This window comes from Crinia signifera, chromosome 4 (genome assembly GCF_055691185.1).
Source record: "Crinia signifera chromosome 4, ASM5569118v1, whole genome shotgun sequence".
Classification (NCBI taxonomy): Eukaryota; Metazoa; Chordata; class Amphibia; order Anura; family Myobatrachidae; genus Crinia; species Crinia signifera.
The window spans coordinates 145,471,707-145,490,210 of NC_139220.1; the positions used below are offsets into that span (position 1 = coordinate 145,471,707).

Here is an 18,504-nt window from a genome sequence, read left to right on the forward strand (position 1 = left end):
ATGCCACACAGATGCCCCCACAGTGCTAGTTATGTGCCCAGTGCCAGATATGTTCCCACAATGCCACATATGCCCCCCCCCACAGTACTAGTTATGCCCCCAGTGCCAGATATGCCCCAAAATGCCACACATATGCCCCCACAGTGCTAGTTATGTGCCCAGATAAAGATATGCTCCCACAATGCCACATATGCCCCCCACAGTGCTAGTTATGCCCCCAGTGCCATTATTCCGTTGGACTATTTTTAGAAATAACATTTTTCTTTCTTTATTAAAATGTTAAAGTATCAATGCTTTAATTTACTGCTGCTTACCAGGGCCTGGGCGTGCACAGGTAGGAGGGCAGAGGGCTGAGGAGAAGGTACCGGCAGGAGCAGGTAGTTGCTAACTTAATTTGGAGCCGCCAGAGACGCTTGTGTCAGCATCCTATAATGGCGACGGCGCATGCGCCGCCCACTGAGTCACGTCAAGATCCCGGCACGGACTCCTTAGGAGCCTGTGTACAAGCTCCTTCCGGCCAAGCACGTTCTGCTGCAGGGGACGCGCTTGCCTGCTCTCTCTGGTCCCAGTAAGCAGCCACATCACAATGACGGGGGAGTGATCTCGGGAGCCGCAGCTCAGTTACAGGCGAGCCTCATGCGGCTCGAGAGCCGCGGGTTGGCCACCCCTGCCCTACATGCTAATTCAGCAGGAAAGGGACTAAATCTTTTTTAACCCATTCTATACAGACGGCTTAACCTATTAAAGGCACTAAGTGGGAGTATATGCATCTAAATAGCTGAAAATATCTTTATTTTAATTCTTTGAATTGGATGTGACTTTTTAAATGTACCTTTTGATACTATTATTGATATAAATGTGATGTTTATATTTTATTGAATTTGAATTTATATATATATATATATATATATATATATATATATATATATATATATATATATATATATATATATATGAAATTATAATTTTTTTATCAGTGTGTCCGGTATCTTTATGCACAGCAACTTTCATTCTTGAACGAATTTATATGCCCGCAGCGCAATGTGTTTCTAAAAAATCTAGGGTTTAAAACATGCCTGGCTAACCTGAGGCTCTCCAGCTGTTATTGTGGAATGCTAGAACTGTAGTAAAGCATGCTGGGACATTAGTTTTATATCATCTGGAGAGCCACAGGTTGACCAGGCCTTGTTTAAATATTTAATTGCCCGGAAATGCCATTGGCCACTAGGTTATGTCTGAACCTCACATTTTTTTGTGGCCTCTGATTTTCGTGATTTAGGAGTACCGATCAGGTCGTAATTACTTTTTATGGACTCTGACCTTTGAGCAGATTCACAAGGGGGTATTCAATCTTGGGTCGCGGCTGTCAAGCTGGTCTGACAGCCGTGACCCTGTAGCGGGACGAGAAAGGGGCATGGTCGGGAAGAGGCGAGCCGCAGCCCGGAGCTTGTCATTTCCAGGCCGTGCTTGTGTAGTCGGGCTCGTTCTGCCGAGATCCCCTGTTCAATGCTGTCTGGGAAGACAGCATTGAATAGTGCCACACACCCATCTCCCCCATCGGGAGATGGCTGTGGGAGATTAAATACCCCTCCATAGTCTTGCCCACATACAACATTGTAGTATTAGAAATTGGTGCATATACAAAGTGGTATGGAACATTATATGTGTTACTGAACACCAAGGAAATATAATTACTTACATCTGGAGGGATTTCACGTGGAGGCAGGCGATGTCTGGGAATTCGCTCATATTCACTCCACATTTCCTCTTTTCTGTACTCCACTTAATTATAGAAAACAAAACACTATTTAATGCAACTAATCCCATTGCATGTTACAGAGTGCACTTACATGAGCAAATATTAGTGCCAATTTAGTAAAATAAGAACATTTTACACATGGAAAAATGTTTGTTGATTTTTAAATTAAAGAGAGTGTCCATATTTTATATGTTGAACCAATCATGTAGCTTGATGTTTATGTACACATCCAGCTTTTGCTGTGGCTATTGCAGCTGTAGCATCCTGTAAAGGGGGGGGATACTGTTGGATAGGACCCTTCCAACACGCACCCTCTAATCAAGTCTTAATTATGCTATAAAGGTAGAATAGCTTGAAATTGTACAATCTACATAATAATCGCAAATGGTCTGCCCCTTCTCTGCAATTCATGGTGAGTGTGGCAGCTCGTGTTGCAGGTGTGCATCACCGATGGCACCAAACAGAGTGGGCAGTATTCAATGCTCTTCATTCTCCTTTTGTTTCTGTGAACAGGGCTGATTTTTGGTGAAATGGAGAATTATTTTGCCAAAAATGATGTTTGCCATATTCAACGCTCCCTGTTAGCCAAAAGTGAACAGAGAACGCCAGCCTGTTCATCGTTTTTTAGTCACTGCTATTCGCTTTTGTTTTTCTATGGGAAATTTAGCACATTTCGCCAAAAGTGTATTCAATGCTAAAATGGAGAACTGTGTTCACTTTTTTTGGGGTGAAGTTCGTTGTTTTGCTCTCAACATCTTTTTTAGGTGAACTGAAATTTGTAATTTTTTTGGAGTCTACAAGTCAATTTATTTATTATTTGAAGGATCTTGGATTCATTTATTTCTTTACAAGTGCCACATTAATATATTTTTGTTGCTTTTGATTGACATGCTCCCCGCCAAGGGATTAACCTGCTCACTGCCAGGAGTTAACCAGTTTACTGGCTCCTGGTCTCGGCAGCCCCAGCGCTGACATCTACTACAATCACCGCACTGAAGCAGCAGTACAGGAGCAAGCAGTGTTCTCGTGCTGCTGTTTCAGGTGATTAGATGTCAGCGTTTGGGCTGCTGAGAACTGAGCTGCTGCTGGATGCTCTACACTGGCCACTCCCTCTCCCTGCCACCGCCATCCTGCCTGCCGCCTTCCTCCCTGCTGCTGTGTGCACCGGATTAGAACAGTTTTGCCATCAGGGGCAGCGAGCCCCTGACGAGTTCAATAATACCCCTTTCACACAAGCCTAATTTCCCGTGATTTTAACCCTGCTATGGAGCAGGGTTGTTCCCGGGTTCTACCCTGGGACCTTGCTGGTGTGAATGGGGTAGGGTATACTTACCCGGGTTGCCAGTCCTCGATGTCCTGTCCGGCCGGGGATCCACAGAGGTGGCAGGCGCAAATGACGGGACAGGCGGTGGATGAAGATGACGCAGCTCTCCGGCGACAGTGAGGGCGCCAGAGAGCTGCGTCATCTTCATCCGCCGCCTGTCCAGTCATTTGCGCCCGCCACCTGTGTGGATCCCCGGCCAGATGACAAGCAACCAGGGAGAGTATTCTCACCACCTCCGCCGCCATCCCGCCTCCTCCCCACCCCCTTCACACACCAGAAAATGCAGGGACTTTTCTGTTGTGAAAAGGGGCCAACCCGGGAATGATTCCTGGGCCATATTAATAGGTGGGTCCCTGCATTTTCTGGTGTGAAAGGGGTATTAGGTGAGAGGGAGGGCTGGCGACGGACAGGGAGGACAGCAGAAGCACGGCATAACCAAAACAGCGTACGCTGCCCTGTGCTCACCGTGCAGTTGAATAGAGGGACAGAATGCTCTGTTTCTGAACTTCCCTTGAAAGTATGATTACCATCATATGTGGTGAAACACCTTTCTTATCAATTAACCAGGTTCAACACAGTTGATGGCAATCATATATTCAGGGGGAAGTCCAGGAACAGAGCAACAGAGCACTGTGTCCCTCCTGGAGAGGGTCATGTTGGGAGGTATAGTATATACATACATATACACACACACACTTCTCTTAAGTTTAATTTTGAATATACAGTATTTAGCTGAGGATTGGCATCATTAATAAAAATTATTTACAGATAAAATTAGTCATAGATCAATTACATTTTTAGTTAAATGAGCGTAAACGTACTCTTATTCCTCCAAAATGTTGGTGTTCACTAGAAATATCTTGCATTCACACTCAACTTCGTGTACTAAAAACAAACAAAAAATTAATTTAGAGTAAACATGAAATACAACAAATATTAATTAGCATTAAAAAAATAAAAAGTATGCCATACAAGGTGATATATAAATTATTTATATGTAGTTTCCCTAAATTAGGTTTCTGCAGATCCTTCAGAATACTAGAAACAAGCAAAAGATAGGGGTGTGCAACTTTTGATAACATTTATTATCAGAGGTGTCGTATAATTTTCTTCTTAAACAATATCTACAGAAAAATGAATAAAATAAACATCATGGGAGAGGTGTTCTAAAAAAAACTTCCTTATATCAAAAAAAGGCTTAGTGATCTGTTTTTAACTAGAATTATATGGAAATTGACAGCAAGGTTTTTCTTGTGTTATCTTATTTTTTTTTAATTAAAACAGACCTCCTTCATATTACTAAAGTTATGGTCAATGATCCCATCTAATGGTCCCTACACACATAGCAATGTGTGTAGGGAAACCAAGCTACGCTAGGTCAGGTACTGCTGATCCACTGTCGCTCAGCACAGAGAGCTGACAGCGCTAGTATTCTCCGTGGTGACCATCAAAATTGATGGACACTGACCATGCAGTGCACATGGTTTTGTCCATTAAAGAAGTAATTTACTAGAATTTACACCCTTAATGAGCTCACCAATTCATAAGCCTTATGCAGCCCACACACGCACCGATCCCGGCGTGCATTGTGGGCTTAACTAGCACACATAGCATCGCATCGTATGCCTTGTGCATACGATGTGCATGCGATGCGATGCTAGAAAAGGCTAGTACAAAAAGTATGTGCAGCACATACTTTTTGTACTGTACGATGAGGTGCCGCGGGAGCGCGCACCCCATCGTACAGCATTGCACCGCTCCGCATCGGTGCGTGTGTGGCCTCCATTAGGGCCAAATGTACGAAGCCTTGAATAGTGATAACATAGGAAGTGATTAGCTAGCGTTCCCTCAGCATCTTTTGCAGGGTGCTACACCCTGCCCATTTTTAAAACCTCAAAATGCACAGTGCCCTTTGTGTGTGGCACTGTGCGCCCTTTCATTGCCCCCCACCACGCTGACATGGCGCTGAGAACTTCCATTGTGTGCCATCAGGTGTAATGGGTATTATGATGTGTAATATGTGTAAGAGGCATTACAATGTGTGCCATAATGTGTAATTGTCATTACGACAGAATATGTAATGGGCATAGCAGAGCATGACAATGTTTAATGAGTAGTGTGCAATTTTTAATATAGGTTTTTGTTTCTAATGTAAATTTATAATCTAAAATGTGCCCTCCCGTTTGAAAAAAGCACCCTGCTCAGTGGTCAGCACCCTGCCCTAAAAAAAATCCTGTCATTTTTTAAACCCAGCCTGTAACATGACAAGTAGGAGCAGATTGGCTGGTACTTTATCACTATTCAAGGCTTAGTACATTTGGCCCCTAATCTGGTCCTGGCTGCTTAAGCAACAGACAATCATCGCAATTGCTATGGCATATCTAAAAGGTGCATACCCACAGTATGATTCATGTACCATATCATATCGTGTATGATATACCAGAACGTCCCGGTGGTCAAAAGAATACGATTTGTTGCTTAAACACCATATGACATCATATACGATATGAGGTCACAGCTATACTACACTATACTATCGTATGCTTTCTAGCCAGAATTGAGTTTTACATGTTCATACGACCGGCATCGTGCGTCGGATACTGCATCGCACCGTGTGTATGCACCTAAAGGAAACAGAATGACTGAGGATATAGGGCAATATGGCATATTACAATAACCTGCGTAGAACACATTAGAATAGTCACACCCCTGATATACTGTAGTACAGTGCTGATCAAATAGAACAAAACGCTTGCCATTGTACAACATACACATCTGAGTATCTACAAGAACACATCGACACAATAACAGGGGCAGGACTAGGGGACTGGCACACGGGCAGGGTCTCTCCTGTTACCAGCTGAGGAGGAGCGCTACTGTATGCACCTCACTGTGGAAAGCAGCAATGTTATGAGGGTGACACTGGAGGCACCGAGGCAGGAAGCAGCAGCCCGGGTTCTGTCACACACACAGGAAGCCGCAGGGAACACGGTAACCTCCATTTCACATTCTACACGGCTCCAGCTGCCCCATGTACAGGGACCCATACCGGCGTCCTCTGCCCCTCACAGCTACCCGATAGGACACACAGACATAGCGGCAGTACACCGTGTACAGTACCATACAGTATATCCAGATCACAGGTAGGCGACACTTCCCGAGCTGCCCCGCGCTGCTATGATGATGTCATCACTCCGGTACTGGCCACACCCCCACCGCCGGCCAGGGAGTTTGACGTCATCCGCGGGGCGGTACGTACAACAGGTGACAATACTGCATATACTGTATAGATCGCTACACTCCCGTTCCTCTGGCGAAGAGGCGGTACACCGGCAGCAGTGAGTGTGATGTCTCTCGGTGCCCCCTCCCCCCTTCCTTCCTCGCACCGTCTGTGTCCCCCTGTGGTGGATGTCACCCGTGGTAACAGGAGAGTCAGGGGTCGATGTATGCAGCGCTGAAGAGCGTGGAGAAGTTGCTCATTGCAAGCAATCGGCTTTCATGAAGCATTTATTAAGAACACTTTATAAACTGATTATTATAGGCTTATTGGTCGCTGTGGGCATCTTCACTCCTTCACTACTTGACACCAAAACGCCTGAGTGTCTGTAGACACTGTCACACACCCGCTTGGTACTGCTTGCTTACCTCCTACATTCCCTTGGTATTGGGCATCTCATATAGTAGTCTTGTACCAGACATTTCTCAGACATTGCTTACTTTGCCTGCCGTGTACCCCAACCCAAGTACTGGCTTTTAACTGCTTCAGATGTATGTATGTATGTATGTATTTATTTTGATACTCAGTGTATTTTGTGTAATGATCTATTTCAGTGAAGTTTATCAGTATTTAAGTATTAAATGTTCTCATGTGATCTATGCAGATTATTATGCTATAATAAATTCTGTTAAGTAGTGGTATGAGAGTAAAGCTGAGTACATACTATGCGATTTTTTTTTTTAAAATGATATATATATATATATATCGCTAACAATGTTATGCATATCGTCTGGGGGGGGGGGTCAAGCAATATTGCTAGCTATAATTTGCTAACGATATTGCATAGTGTGTACCCAGCTTCTTCTTATATATTCTCCAGTATGTTCTAGTTCTGTTTCCTTTGGGACAGCTGAGCTGGAGTGTCTGAGAAGACAGGGAGCTCATTGCCACATGACAAGGCAATATAAAAGAATCTAATGACCTTAATTTGTATATGTATTCCATACTTCCAGTGTTTATAATGGTAATTTAGTGTCTATTCAAGCTCTGTTCTTGTGCTTCTAGCACAACCTGGTCTGTATCTCTGTGACAAGATACAGACCAGTGTGTGCTACAAATGCCGCAGCAGAGCGCAACACCCCAGGAAGAAAAAATAAACTGTACAGATTGTGATGGGTGCAGGATGCTAGAATGGTGCATTTTTTTTATAGAAATTCTTCACTTTTTCTCTTTTGAATATTATAAATATTAATATCAGTAATTAGAAGGAATTTCATTATAATTGAAAAAAACAAAGAATGAGTTGGGGAAGAAAATGTAAGACACTTTAGGCCTTGCCTAAAATTCACAACAAACATTTTTGTAAACTGTTCACTGAGCCCAAACTCCAAATAATGGGATCTAAACCATTACTGATCAATTAAAAAATAGGAGGAACTATATTGGGCTCATTCAGTTGATCTTGCTCCTCAATGCAAACTTTAGGTTGAAGCTCATCTCCTTAAATTGACACAGGGGAAATTTACAAACATTGCCGATTACAACCAATCCGCGATATGAACGGGATGGACTGTAATTGGCCCGAAAATATGACCTGAGAATTTGTCAAATTTACTAAGCTGCCGAATTCTTAGGATTCGTATTTTCTGATGGTGACATAATCTGCCTGAAAATACGACCTGATAATCAAATTTACTTAGCTGCTGAATTCTCTGGATTCCTATTTTCTGATGGGTAATTCATTCATATTTGGCTGACAAGTTTCCTGGCAGCCAAATATCCACAAGCATAGAAAAAAAAATAGAGAAATAAATCAAAACTTAAAGTAAAACTACGTGGGGTCTGTTTGCAGAAATACAGGGAACAAACTGATTAGGAGTCCCCCTGTAACCAGCATTGGTTCTTGGACCAGTCCTGTTACAAAATATGGGGGACAGAAAGAATAGGTGTCCCCTGTATTTTTATAACCAGCACAGGGCTCCAACAGCCAGCCATATCATGCCATAGCTGGAGTAAACTTTTACATAAGTCCCCCCTTCCAAAATATGACACCGTGGCTGGCCAGCCAGGGAGTGGGGCCCCCCATTACCAAGCTCCTGGTCACTGTACTTTTAACACTTCCCACACCTCCTGCACACAGTGATTTTGCTCCTGCCACTCACAGCATCTGGGATTGTCCATGCCTGCCCGCTGCACACACCATGCTGGAGCTCTCTCCAAATCCAGTCATGGACAGCGGCATGAACCTATCTTTCAGCTGACCACTCAGAATTCAATCGTCACCTGGACTGCCGTCAAGTGACCGACTCCAGCTATCAGCCTGGGATAAAAATAGTTTCCCAGAACAGGCAAGTCGCCAGTGCATTGTTACCTATTGACCTCCTGAGTGCTCCAATTCTCTGCTGTTGGATCTCCTAGACAAGTGCAGTTTCCATCTGCATTGCTCCCTGGCTTCCCCAGCTATCTTCAATAGCTCGTACTGCAATATCCCTTCGGTGCTTCCTGTCTCACTGGTACTGCACATCCCATTGTTCTTGAATAGCTGGTCCTGCAAACATCCAAACAATCCTGTCTAAGTGGTACGGTTACATCGCAGTGTTCTTGACTAGCTGGTTCTTCATTTACTCCAGCACTTCTGCCGCACTGGTACCGCTAGATCCCAGTGCTCCAGTAAATTCTGCATTTCTGCTTCTACACTACTGGCCCTGTTCTCCTCCCAGAATTCACTCTACCTGACACCTCTCCTGGTGTTCTGAGTAGCTACACTGTGCTGTCTGTGAATGAGTATTCTCTCCATTAAGCCAGCACACTTCTGTCTTAAACCCTCAAGTCCCAGTCCAGTATCTGAGCCTAGTCCAGGTTCACAAATAACTACATCCGTGATAATTTACTAACCAAGGGCGGCTACCAAGACAACTGCAATGCTTCACCCACAAGTTAGGGCTTGCCTGCTGCTTCCTACTTAAGGTTCTCCGTGGCAGCTGTCCGTCATCGTGTACTCTTGGATTCAGGAGAGGACCCATTCCTAATCTTGGCCTGTCCCCTAGTAATGGCAGATAAAGCATTCTATAGATTTAGAATAAATAACAATGATAGAAAGCACTTGTATAATATGTACTGGTATATTTTCAACATCTAGTTTTCATTCTAGCACCCTGTAAAACCCATGCAGCTCATCTTTCCTGCCTGGGATGTCACTGTCTGCTTTGGTGCTTCTAATACAGGGGCGATTCAGACCAGTTCACTATGCTGCGTGTATTCGCAGCCTAGTGAGCAGGTAAATACTGACTCACCAAATTCCTGCCCTTCTAGTGCCCAAATCCACTCCCTAGCATACGATATGAATACGCTTACACATCCACTCGCATGCTGCCACACAGAGGAACAATCATTCGATGGTTGCTCATTATCTATACTTGAAAAGGGGCCTGGCACTGATGTCAGGCGTCCACCCCAAGCAGGCATCAACACGCCTGTGGCTGCAGGGGTACACCCAGCATTTTTATGGGCATTCCCCTGTTTCCGCCCAATGAACCCCCTTCCCTCCCACCATTGAGCGAACAGCCTGGCGACTGTGAAACTAGCTGAAGCCGTTCACTCCTGGGGTGAGCACATGCGAATATTCTCACATGTGCACGCGCAAACCCCAACCACCGGACAGGGGAGCAAATTAGGCCCGCTGCGAGCTGGTATGAATCACCCCCACAGTCAGATCTTTACCTCATCACTGAGATTCTTCACACTAGTTATTCTGCATGTGTACAGATGAGTGCAGATTATTTTTCATATTATGATGAACTTGGTTTATATTTGGTTAGGTAAATATAGATTCTGAAATCATTTAAAATGCAGATAAGTGTTATTTATGATTGATCTTTTATATTAAGTACAGACATTCCTCACTTAACGACTGGGTTCCGTTCCTACGACCCGGTCATTAAGTGAATTGGTCGTTAAACTAACCTATATAAAACCCCTTAATACTTCTGAAACACGGGTCGCTAAACAGTCTGGGCGGGTTGTAACTGCGAGAGGATAGGCGGGCGGGTCGTAAGTCCGAGCAGTCACAGCGCGGATGCTAAACGAAGACTGGGTCGTAAGTCCGGGTGGTCGATAAACAGGTAGGTCGTTAAGTGAGGAATATCTGTACTTGCTCTTTAAATATCTATCTTTATATCTTTTATTAAGTTTTTTTATTGTTGTCTTGTCTAGGTATTATTAGGCAGGAGCAATGGGTTGATTTCTACATTTGTCTATTTCCATCAGTTCCCACTGTTTGTTTTTGTTGCTGTTGTATAGGGCACAGAGCGAACTGGTCTCTTGGACCATTTGTAAAAACTGAGAGAGTACAGCTTTTCTGCTGTGTCACAGGGCAACAAAAAAACTCCTCTACCAGAGGACATAAATATGTTTAAACTGCACAATTCAAACAAAAAAGGTACATATAAATGTAACCCCTTGAATGACAAGTGAATTTTGTTTTTTTATATGTTTATATAACAAATGTGAATGACGCTGGTATTTTTAGCAGATATTTTGGACATATTTCACATAGGTGTTTGCACTCAAAGGTGTAAGGTGGGCACAGAGGCTTATAAGCTAAAAATTAACCTAACCGTTTGATTTTTTTATTATAATCATATAAAAGATACATGCAGGTTGTATGTAGTGATATGACCGTTTTTTGTTGAGCTGCTAACTGTTCTACTTGCACCTTGGTAGTGAGAGAGATGTGTGATGTAACATTCTTAGAAATTAACATAGTGTTTATTCTAGCACCCTGCATCAACTAAAACCTGCGCCGTTCCTCTTCCCTGCCTGGGGTTACAGCTTTCAGCTTGGTTGATTCTAGCACAATGTGGTCTGTATTTCAGCACTGCTATGCAGACTAGACCTTTACTAGAAGCACCACAGTAGGGAGCAACACCCAGGCAGGGAAGATGTAGGGTGCTAGAATGAACACTATAAAATATTGTATCGTGCTCAACTTGGAAGCTACTGTGCTCTTTTATTTTACTAGTGTGCATTGATGTGTAATGTTCTTGCACGAGATATGGGAGCACAGCATTTGGGGGAGGGGGGGTTAGGGAGCTGTTTGTTTTTTGCATAAGACACCATCTAAATAACTTTACACAAAAGTAGCAACCACCTTTACAATGTAAGCTCTAATGAGCAGGGCTCTGTCTCCTCATGTACTTTTCTAAGAATATATCTCTGCCACTTTTATAATTGCGTCAGTGTCCGCTGCTGCAACTGTCTTTTATTTATCATGTACTTGTCCTAATTTGTACTGTAAATCGTTATGATCTTGTTTTTGGCACCTCTATATCAGCTGGTGCAGAACCCTTGTGGCGCCATATAAATAAACGATGATAATATTAATAATTGGAACACCTCTTTAAAAAAAATCTTGTTTAGTTTTTTATGTCTGCAAAATTGAATTCTAAATTGTATTACTATATCTTTTGATAGAGACAATGAGCGGTGGTCTTGCACCCAGTAAAAGTACCGTGTATGTGTCTAACCTGCCATTCTCCCTGACCAACAATGATCTCCACAGGGTACGTATATAGTCTGACCATGAAGAGCAATATGATTGAAATTGAACTCGCTTATCTTCATATATTTTTTTTATTCTGTATTTTTCAGATTTTTTCTAAATATGGAAAAGTAGTCAAGTAAGTATCTCATGGTTTAAAACCTTTCTTTGTAAAAACATTGTGCCAGATGCACCAGGCATTGCATTTTGCTTGCTATGCATCTTCTCAGGAATAACAGTGTTTAAAAACACTGTATGCTCGAAAACAATACCAAATGGCCAACTCTTGCTTTTTGATTATAGGACTTCTGGGTTTATGACCCGTAGTCCTATCTGCACATGTGTCTGGTGAGGCATGCCCCGTGGGGCATCCAGTTGGATTCCTTTCAACAGGGAATTGCAAAGGATAGTCTTCTGTTGAGCAATCTCCATGTAAAGATGGAGTTACCCACTGCATCCAATCCCTTAAATCGATGGCATTCCAGGGCTTGGTGCATTTGTGGTGAGTGTTCAAACTGCATTTTTGGAAGTTTAGCACCATGTTAAAGCTTTCAGCATCGCGCCCAATATAGCTAAAGCCAAAGGCATGCATTTAGGGCTATCTGGGACTTGAGACCAAAATACATCTAATTACATTAATATACATATTTTTTTCTTGTATTGTTTAAAAACATTGATAAGTTAACCAATATTGACATTACCACATTGGAATCTGGCACTACAGTTAAGCGTAACCTTATTGGTTTAGCAATGGAATAATGTTAGTAAACCAAGTATGCCTCAATAGAAGTGGATTGTAAAATTTAACAAAAAAACCTCCCAAACACTCCAAGTTTTATATATAACAAGGTAATTATGGTGAACAGTGCTATACCCTCTATGCGTCTACTAGATTTGTGCATGATACTCTGGAATCGTCGACCATTTTGATTTGGTGCGTCTATAACCGAGTATGTACCTAAACGATTTTATTCATACTATACTACAATAGTTCCCAAACTTATGGCCCTTATTCAGATCTGATCGCAGTAAAAATTTGTTCTCAAAATGGGAAAAACCATGTGCACTGCAGTTGGGGCACACCATTCCTTCATACGCCCAATAAAATACAATTAAAAAATACCAATATGCACTACACGCAGAGAGGATGTATGTATTTTGTCCAAAAGCATGCCCCATATTGAATTAGCCCCATTGCTTTAAAGCTTAAGCTGGTATAGCAGACCTCTTTTTGTTTCTTTTAGAGTTACTATTTTAAAGGACAAGGAGTCCCGCCGAAGTAAAGGAGTCGCATTTGTTTTGTACCTGGATAAAGAGCCTGCACAGAATTGTGTTAGAGCTCTAAACAACAAACAAGTATGTTTCATGCAGAACATCATTATTTATGTTTTATAATGTTCTCATCATTATAATAAGAATTACACTGTAAATGTAATGTGTGCTTGTCACATAGCTGTTCGGCAGATTAATAAAAGCAAGCATTGCTGTAGACAATGGCAGAGCAGCTGAATTCATCCGGAGGCGTAATTACACTGACAAGTCCAGATGTTATGAATGCGGGGTGAGTACAACAAGTTGTCATTTCAATGTGTTTTTCTTCTTCCTACTTCATGGCAGCTCTTTCCACAGTGGGTTAAGGCCCTTTCCCCTTAAAAAAAACAGGCAATTTCTCTTAGGATCAGTCCTCCTCTAGTATATAGGTTTGCTCCTCCCCTCTCCTCCCATTCTTTTTCTTCCTGTCTCCTAGTAGTAGCATTCCACCTGGCGGAAGTGGGCAGCACTTCCAGCGGATTCCCGGCTAATGAGCACTGTTTTGAGGGTGATGCCAGCGGCATTTACCCCTCAATGCTACGCTGGTCCCTGCTGCTGGTGTTTAAAAGGGCATTGGTTTGGTTTGGCCAAGCTGAGGATGTTAGCTGTGCTGCTAAGATGGTGGAAAATGCCTTACCCCAGAAGCAGTTGCTCTCTACCACCGAGCAAGGTCTTCATAGAGGACTGGGTTATCGCATATCTTTTAATCTTTGCTGTTTTAGTTAGTTTTTTTTCTGCTTTTCTTCTAGTGTGTCTTCTGAGTCTTAAAAGAGGACAGGCAAGAAGAAAAATATATAAAAAATCTGTCTGGCTTGTGTTTTTTTTGGCTCATCAGAGGAAACTATTGGCCCAGATTGTGTTAAAAGTTCCACCCTGCTCTTTCATTATATTTCATTAGGATTTGGTTGATGTGGTCCTAAAAAAGTCTAAATTGGAATTAAATTCTCTTTCTTTCTGATGATAGATCCAGAAAGATTAGATCCTTTCCTAATAGCAAGGTTGTGAAGGATATCTTACAAAAAGAATGGCAGAGTGTTGAGAAACGGCTGGGTAATATGCAAAGAATGGATTGTATGTACCCAATTTATGACCATTAATTTCTTAAATAGTGCAATGTCCCAAAAAATTGATGCAGCAATTGATGCCATCACACTAACTGGAGAATATCATACCATCTGTTTTCATGTTTATTAAAGCCTGGGACCTACCATCTTTGAGCACCTAGCCCACCGCAGTTCCCATATATGGTGAGATAAATGTCAGAACACCCCCGTGTTATTTTAATGCATGTTATTGTACCTGCTTAATTGATGTTTTGCACTTTTATGTGTAATATTTTAATGTGAATAAAGTTTTTATCTGGTAAAGATACTCTCTAAAACGGGTCCAGATTTTCTATACATATCTATACATATGTGAGTCCTATGTGCCATTCTGCAGACCACCTTCCTGTTTTTGAATTCCAAAAGAGTGGGTGTTGGTCTTCCTTTTGGTCAGCAGAGGGCTGCCTGAGACCTCACAGTAAATAGTGCGCACTTATACCACCTAACCCTACTGTAGGATTCAGTTTACTCTCTCTGCATCAAAAGTTTGTCAATTATACAGGAAGTAAAAAATATGAATTGGGCGGAGAATCATCTAAGTTCGTTATCAGCATTACATGTTCCGGGAAGGGAAAATGTGGTTGCAGATTACTGAAACCGGATTGCTGTTTGCCCAGGAGAGTGGGAACTGGAGTGTCACAAACCGCGGTGCACAGTCCGGTTTACAACCGCGTCCCTTACCTTCTCGCTGGTCCGCCCTGCCCTGCAGGTCCAATGCTTGCGCCGCCTCAGGTGGTGGATCATGGTGTGATGCCCTTGTGCCCCCTACACCCCCGTGGGCAGCTGGCGATGCCCCTTGTCAGTTTCACGCTTGACCCATGCAGCATGGGTGACGCCATGACACCTGTGGCCAGCTGGCCGTATGGGCCAATCGCACTGTCCACTGGTCTGAACTCTGACCTGTACACCTGGATCAGAATCAAGGTGTACACTGACACTTCCTGGTTCTGATTGCTGCTGCGGCTTGCAGCCAATAATGAGCAGCCAGAGGGGATATAAGTTAGGGCTTGGGCCTAACTTCCTCGCCTTGAACAATTGCTCTAATCTGTTCCCTGAGTTATACTCCTGTATCAGAGAAGTTCCCAAGGCTCCAGGCTATTCAGTGTTACCAGCGATACCATCTCCAGGTGCCCTGCTGCTGCTGCTACTTACCTGGTTACCGTCCATCTTCCAGAGACTCCTGCTATTTCCACTTCTGCAGTTGAGTGAGCAAGCTATCCCCAGCAGAGGACACCGCTGGCCCTGGCTGGCAATACCTCGCTAGCTTCCAGGCTAGACACCTATTGTCTCCCAGGCCAAACTGCTATTACCATCAGTGACTTTCTCCATCTCAGTCCTGATCTGTCGACAGACACTGTCAACATCCAGGTCGACTCTCAGCTACTGCGTTCTCCTAGTGACCAATACCATCTGTGGCCTATCCGACGACCATCAGTTGCTTTGCTATCTATATTTGTCGCACTCCATCCACACTGCCAACATCCCAGGTCAACTATGCACTGACGTGCCCCCAGAGACTTTAAACAACCTTTTTCTGGATATCGACATCAACACCTCCGGCTCCCAGGCCGTCGACTAACGACTCCCAAGTCGTCAACTCCCGCAGCTCCCAGGCTGCTCACTGTCATCCTCGGCTCCCAGGCCGTCTCGCAGCTCCCAGGCTGCTCATTATCATCCCCGGCTCCCAGGCCGTCTCGCAGATCCCAGGCTGCTCACTATCATCCCCGGCTCCCAGGCCATCTCAAGACATACCCTCAAGCCTCCAGTGTCCTCAGTCCTAGCCAGCTTCCAGAGGACCAGGGCAGGGGTCCACGCCCTGCTTGTCAGACGCAGCTAAGTCCAAAGTCCCTTGCGGGACTCCCTTTTGAATACCGCTGGCAAGTTAGACTCCGCGCCCCTGCTTCTGGTCTCCGCCAACCCTCTGGTTTGCTGTGCCCTGGTTACCTTGTGCATGTCATATATCAAACCTCCTGCTTTCTGCTTCCCAGCGCCCTCCACTGGTTCACCATGGTCACAGCCAGAAACACAAGAAACCCCAGTGCTGACATGGAGAATTCAATCTACCAAGTAATAGTGGACAAATTCGGGATACCCGAAATATACTTGATGGCCACCTCCAAAAACACAAAACTGAGGCTCTTCTTTTCGCGTCACAAGGAAGTTTCTGCTTGTGGGATAGATGCCTTTTCCCAGAGATGGGATTGCAAGATAGCATATGTATTTCCTCTGTTTTCTCTAATATCCAAAGTCCTGAAGAAGATTCAGCAAGACCAAGTACAAGTGATTGGCCTTCTGGCCAAGAAGGCCATGGTTCCTAACAGTGTTGAGAATGGCAGTCAAGAAGCTCCTCAAGCTATTGGCAGTTCCATACATGCTAACCCAAGGACCCTTACAGTATCAGAACTCGCAAGATCTGTCTTTGATGGCATGGAGATTTAATGGGAAACCCTGAGATATAAAGGCCTTTCCACTCGTGTGATAGACCTTCTTATGCAAGCAAGAAAGAAAGTATCACCTGTTATATATTACAGGATATGGAAAGTATTTATTGACGTTAAAAGTAAAATGTGACTTCGGCCTCGAATTAGATCTATTATGCCTTAATGGGATTTGAACCTGGTGCTTAATTCACTTATGCTTGTGCGATTTGAACCACTGGATAGTAAAAAATATCTTAATTGGAAGGTAGTCATCCTTACTGCAATAACTTCAGCCAGACACATCAGAGAATTACAGGCCTTATGGGCTCAGGAGCTATACTTGAAACTTTTTATAGATAAAGTTGTTCGGTACTTGAGTATTTTCACGGCGCTACTAAATCGCCAGCGATATCGCATGCAATTTAGTACCTGTTCATACCCCCACTATTCACTACGGCACGGAGTTGATTTTATATAGTGTAGCGAGCTACCGAGCCCGAAGCGTGGCGAGCGAACACGTATTACTTGACATGTATTCTACGGCCGCTCGCCACGCTTCGGGCTGAGTGAATACATGTCAAGTAATGTGTCCTCTCGTGGGGCTCACCACGCCATATGCGATATCGGGTGGCTCCGTAAAACTAAACAAGTACCAGTTGTTTTTTACGGACAAATCTGTACTTCCGTTCCCAAAGTGGTGTCCTCTTTTCATATGAACCAGTAGGTTATTTTACCCTTTTTTTTTTTTTTCCAAATCCCAAAACTAATTTGCTTTCTCTATCTATTTAGATAGGGTTAGTAGTTTTAGGAAAGCAAAGCATTTATTTGTTATTCCGGTTGGTGCAAGGAGAGGTTTTGCTCTGGAAAGTCATGGCCATCATTTGGTGGCCATGTCCAAAGTCAGGCCATGGCTTAAGGTATTGTATTGACCTCACCTTTTTGATGCTTTTGATATTTCCCATTTTGTAGAGGGCTGCCATGAAGTAATAAGAAGAAAATCAGCGGATTATATTTATGATCATTCCATTTCTTCAGAATACTTCATGGCAGCCCATAATTTCCCTCCCTGATTTTTTTTCTCTTAGGATTTAGGGAAGAGACACTGAAAAGACTGGGAGGAGAGCGGAGGAGCAGACCTATATACTAGTGTAGGGCATATCCTAAGAGAAAGTGCTGTCTATTTAAGTTGAAAGGGCATTAACTCATTGTGAAAAGGGCTGCCATGAAGTATTCTGAAGAAATGGAATTATCGTAAAAGTAATCCGCAGTACAAAAACTGAATCGAATGTGTACCTATATTCCATTTTAGTCTGACGTAAGATAAAAAACTGGCAAGTATAGGGATTGGGAAGTGGGTACGTTTTATGTAAAAAGAACAAAATAGCAGGGGCCCACAATTGGCTGCTGGAGGATGATGGAAATGGGCGATTTCAAAGACCAAGATGGAAACGTCCCCTTTCAGGGGACTGTATAGGGCAGGCTTTCCAAACCAAGGTCCTCAAGGCACACAAACAGTGCAGGTTTTAGTGATATCCAGGCTTCAGCACAGATGGTTTAATCAGAATCACTCAGGTACTAATTAAGTCACCTGTGCTAAAGCCTGGATATCACTAAAACCTGTACTGTTGGTGTGCCTTGAGGACCGTGGTTGGGAATGCCTGGTATAGGGTATAGTTCACCTGGAGGTGTCCAATCTGTTCTAGCAACTGTAAAATGATACAAGTTCTTAATGGGGCATACACATGGGGGTGCCGGATGGGGTCCCGACAGTCATTTACCGGACGTCGGGATCCCGACTGTTAAAATACTGACGCACGGGTTCCTGAAGGCC

The 18,504-nt window shown here is 43.5% G+C and overlaps 2 protein-coding genes across 12 annotated transcripts in view; one reads left to right on the forward strand and one right to left on the reverse strand.

The window, feature by feature from the left end:
* Window positions 1-6,352, reverse strand: part of PPHLN1 (periphilin 1) — a 109,618-nt gene extending 103,266 nt beyond the window's left edge. For 3 of the 5 annotated variants that reach the window (XM_083182681.1, XM_083182680.1, XM_083182677.1), the window contains exons 1-3: window positions 6,204-6,352; window positions 3,905-3,968; window positions 1,700-1,782 (exon numbers count right to left, since the gene is read on the reverse strand). In XM_083182681.1, coding sequence (XP_083038807.1) covers window positions 1,700-1,782; window position 3,905 — 84 coding nt within the window. In that variant the 5' untranslated portion in view covers window positions 3,906-3,968; window positions 6,204-6,352. The other 2 variants (XM_083182678.1, XM_083182679.1) reach the window with 2 other exon arrangements.
* The window catches only part of ZCRB1 (zinc finger CCHC-type and RNA binding motif containing 1), a 22,546-nt gene continuing 9,989 nt past the window's right edge, over window positions 5,948-18,504 (forward strand). The window contains exons 1-5 of one of the 7 annotated variants that reach the window (XM_083182687.1): window positions 5,948-6,074; window positions 11,773-11,861; window positions 11,950-11,978; window positions 13,084-13,195; window positions 13,293-13,400. In XM_083182687.1, the coding sequence (XP_083038813.1) occupies window positions 11,778-11,861; window positions 11,950-11,978; window positions 13,084-13,195; window positions 13,293-13,400 (333 nt within the window). In that variant the 5' untranslated portion in view covers window positions 5,948-6,074; window positions 11,773-11,777. The other 6 variants (XM_083182683.1, XM_083182685.1, XM_083182686.1 and 3 more) reach the window with 6 other exon arrangements.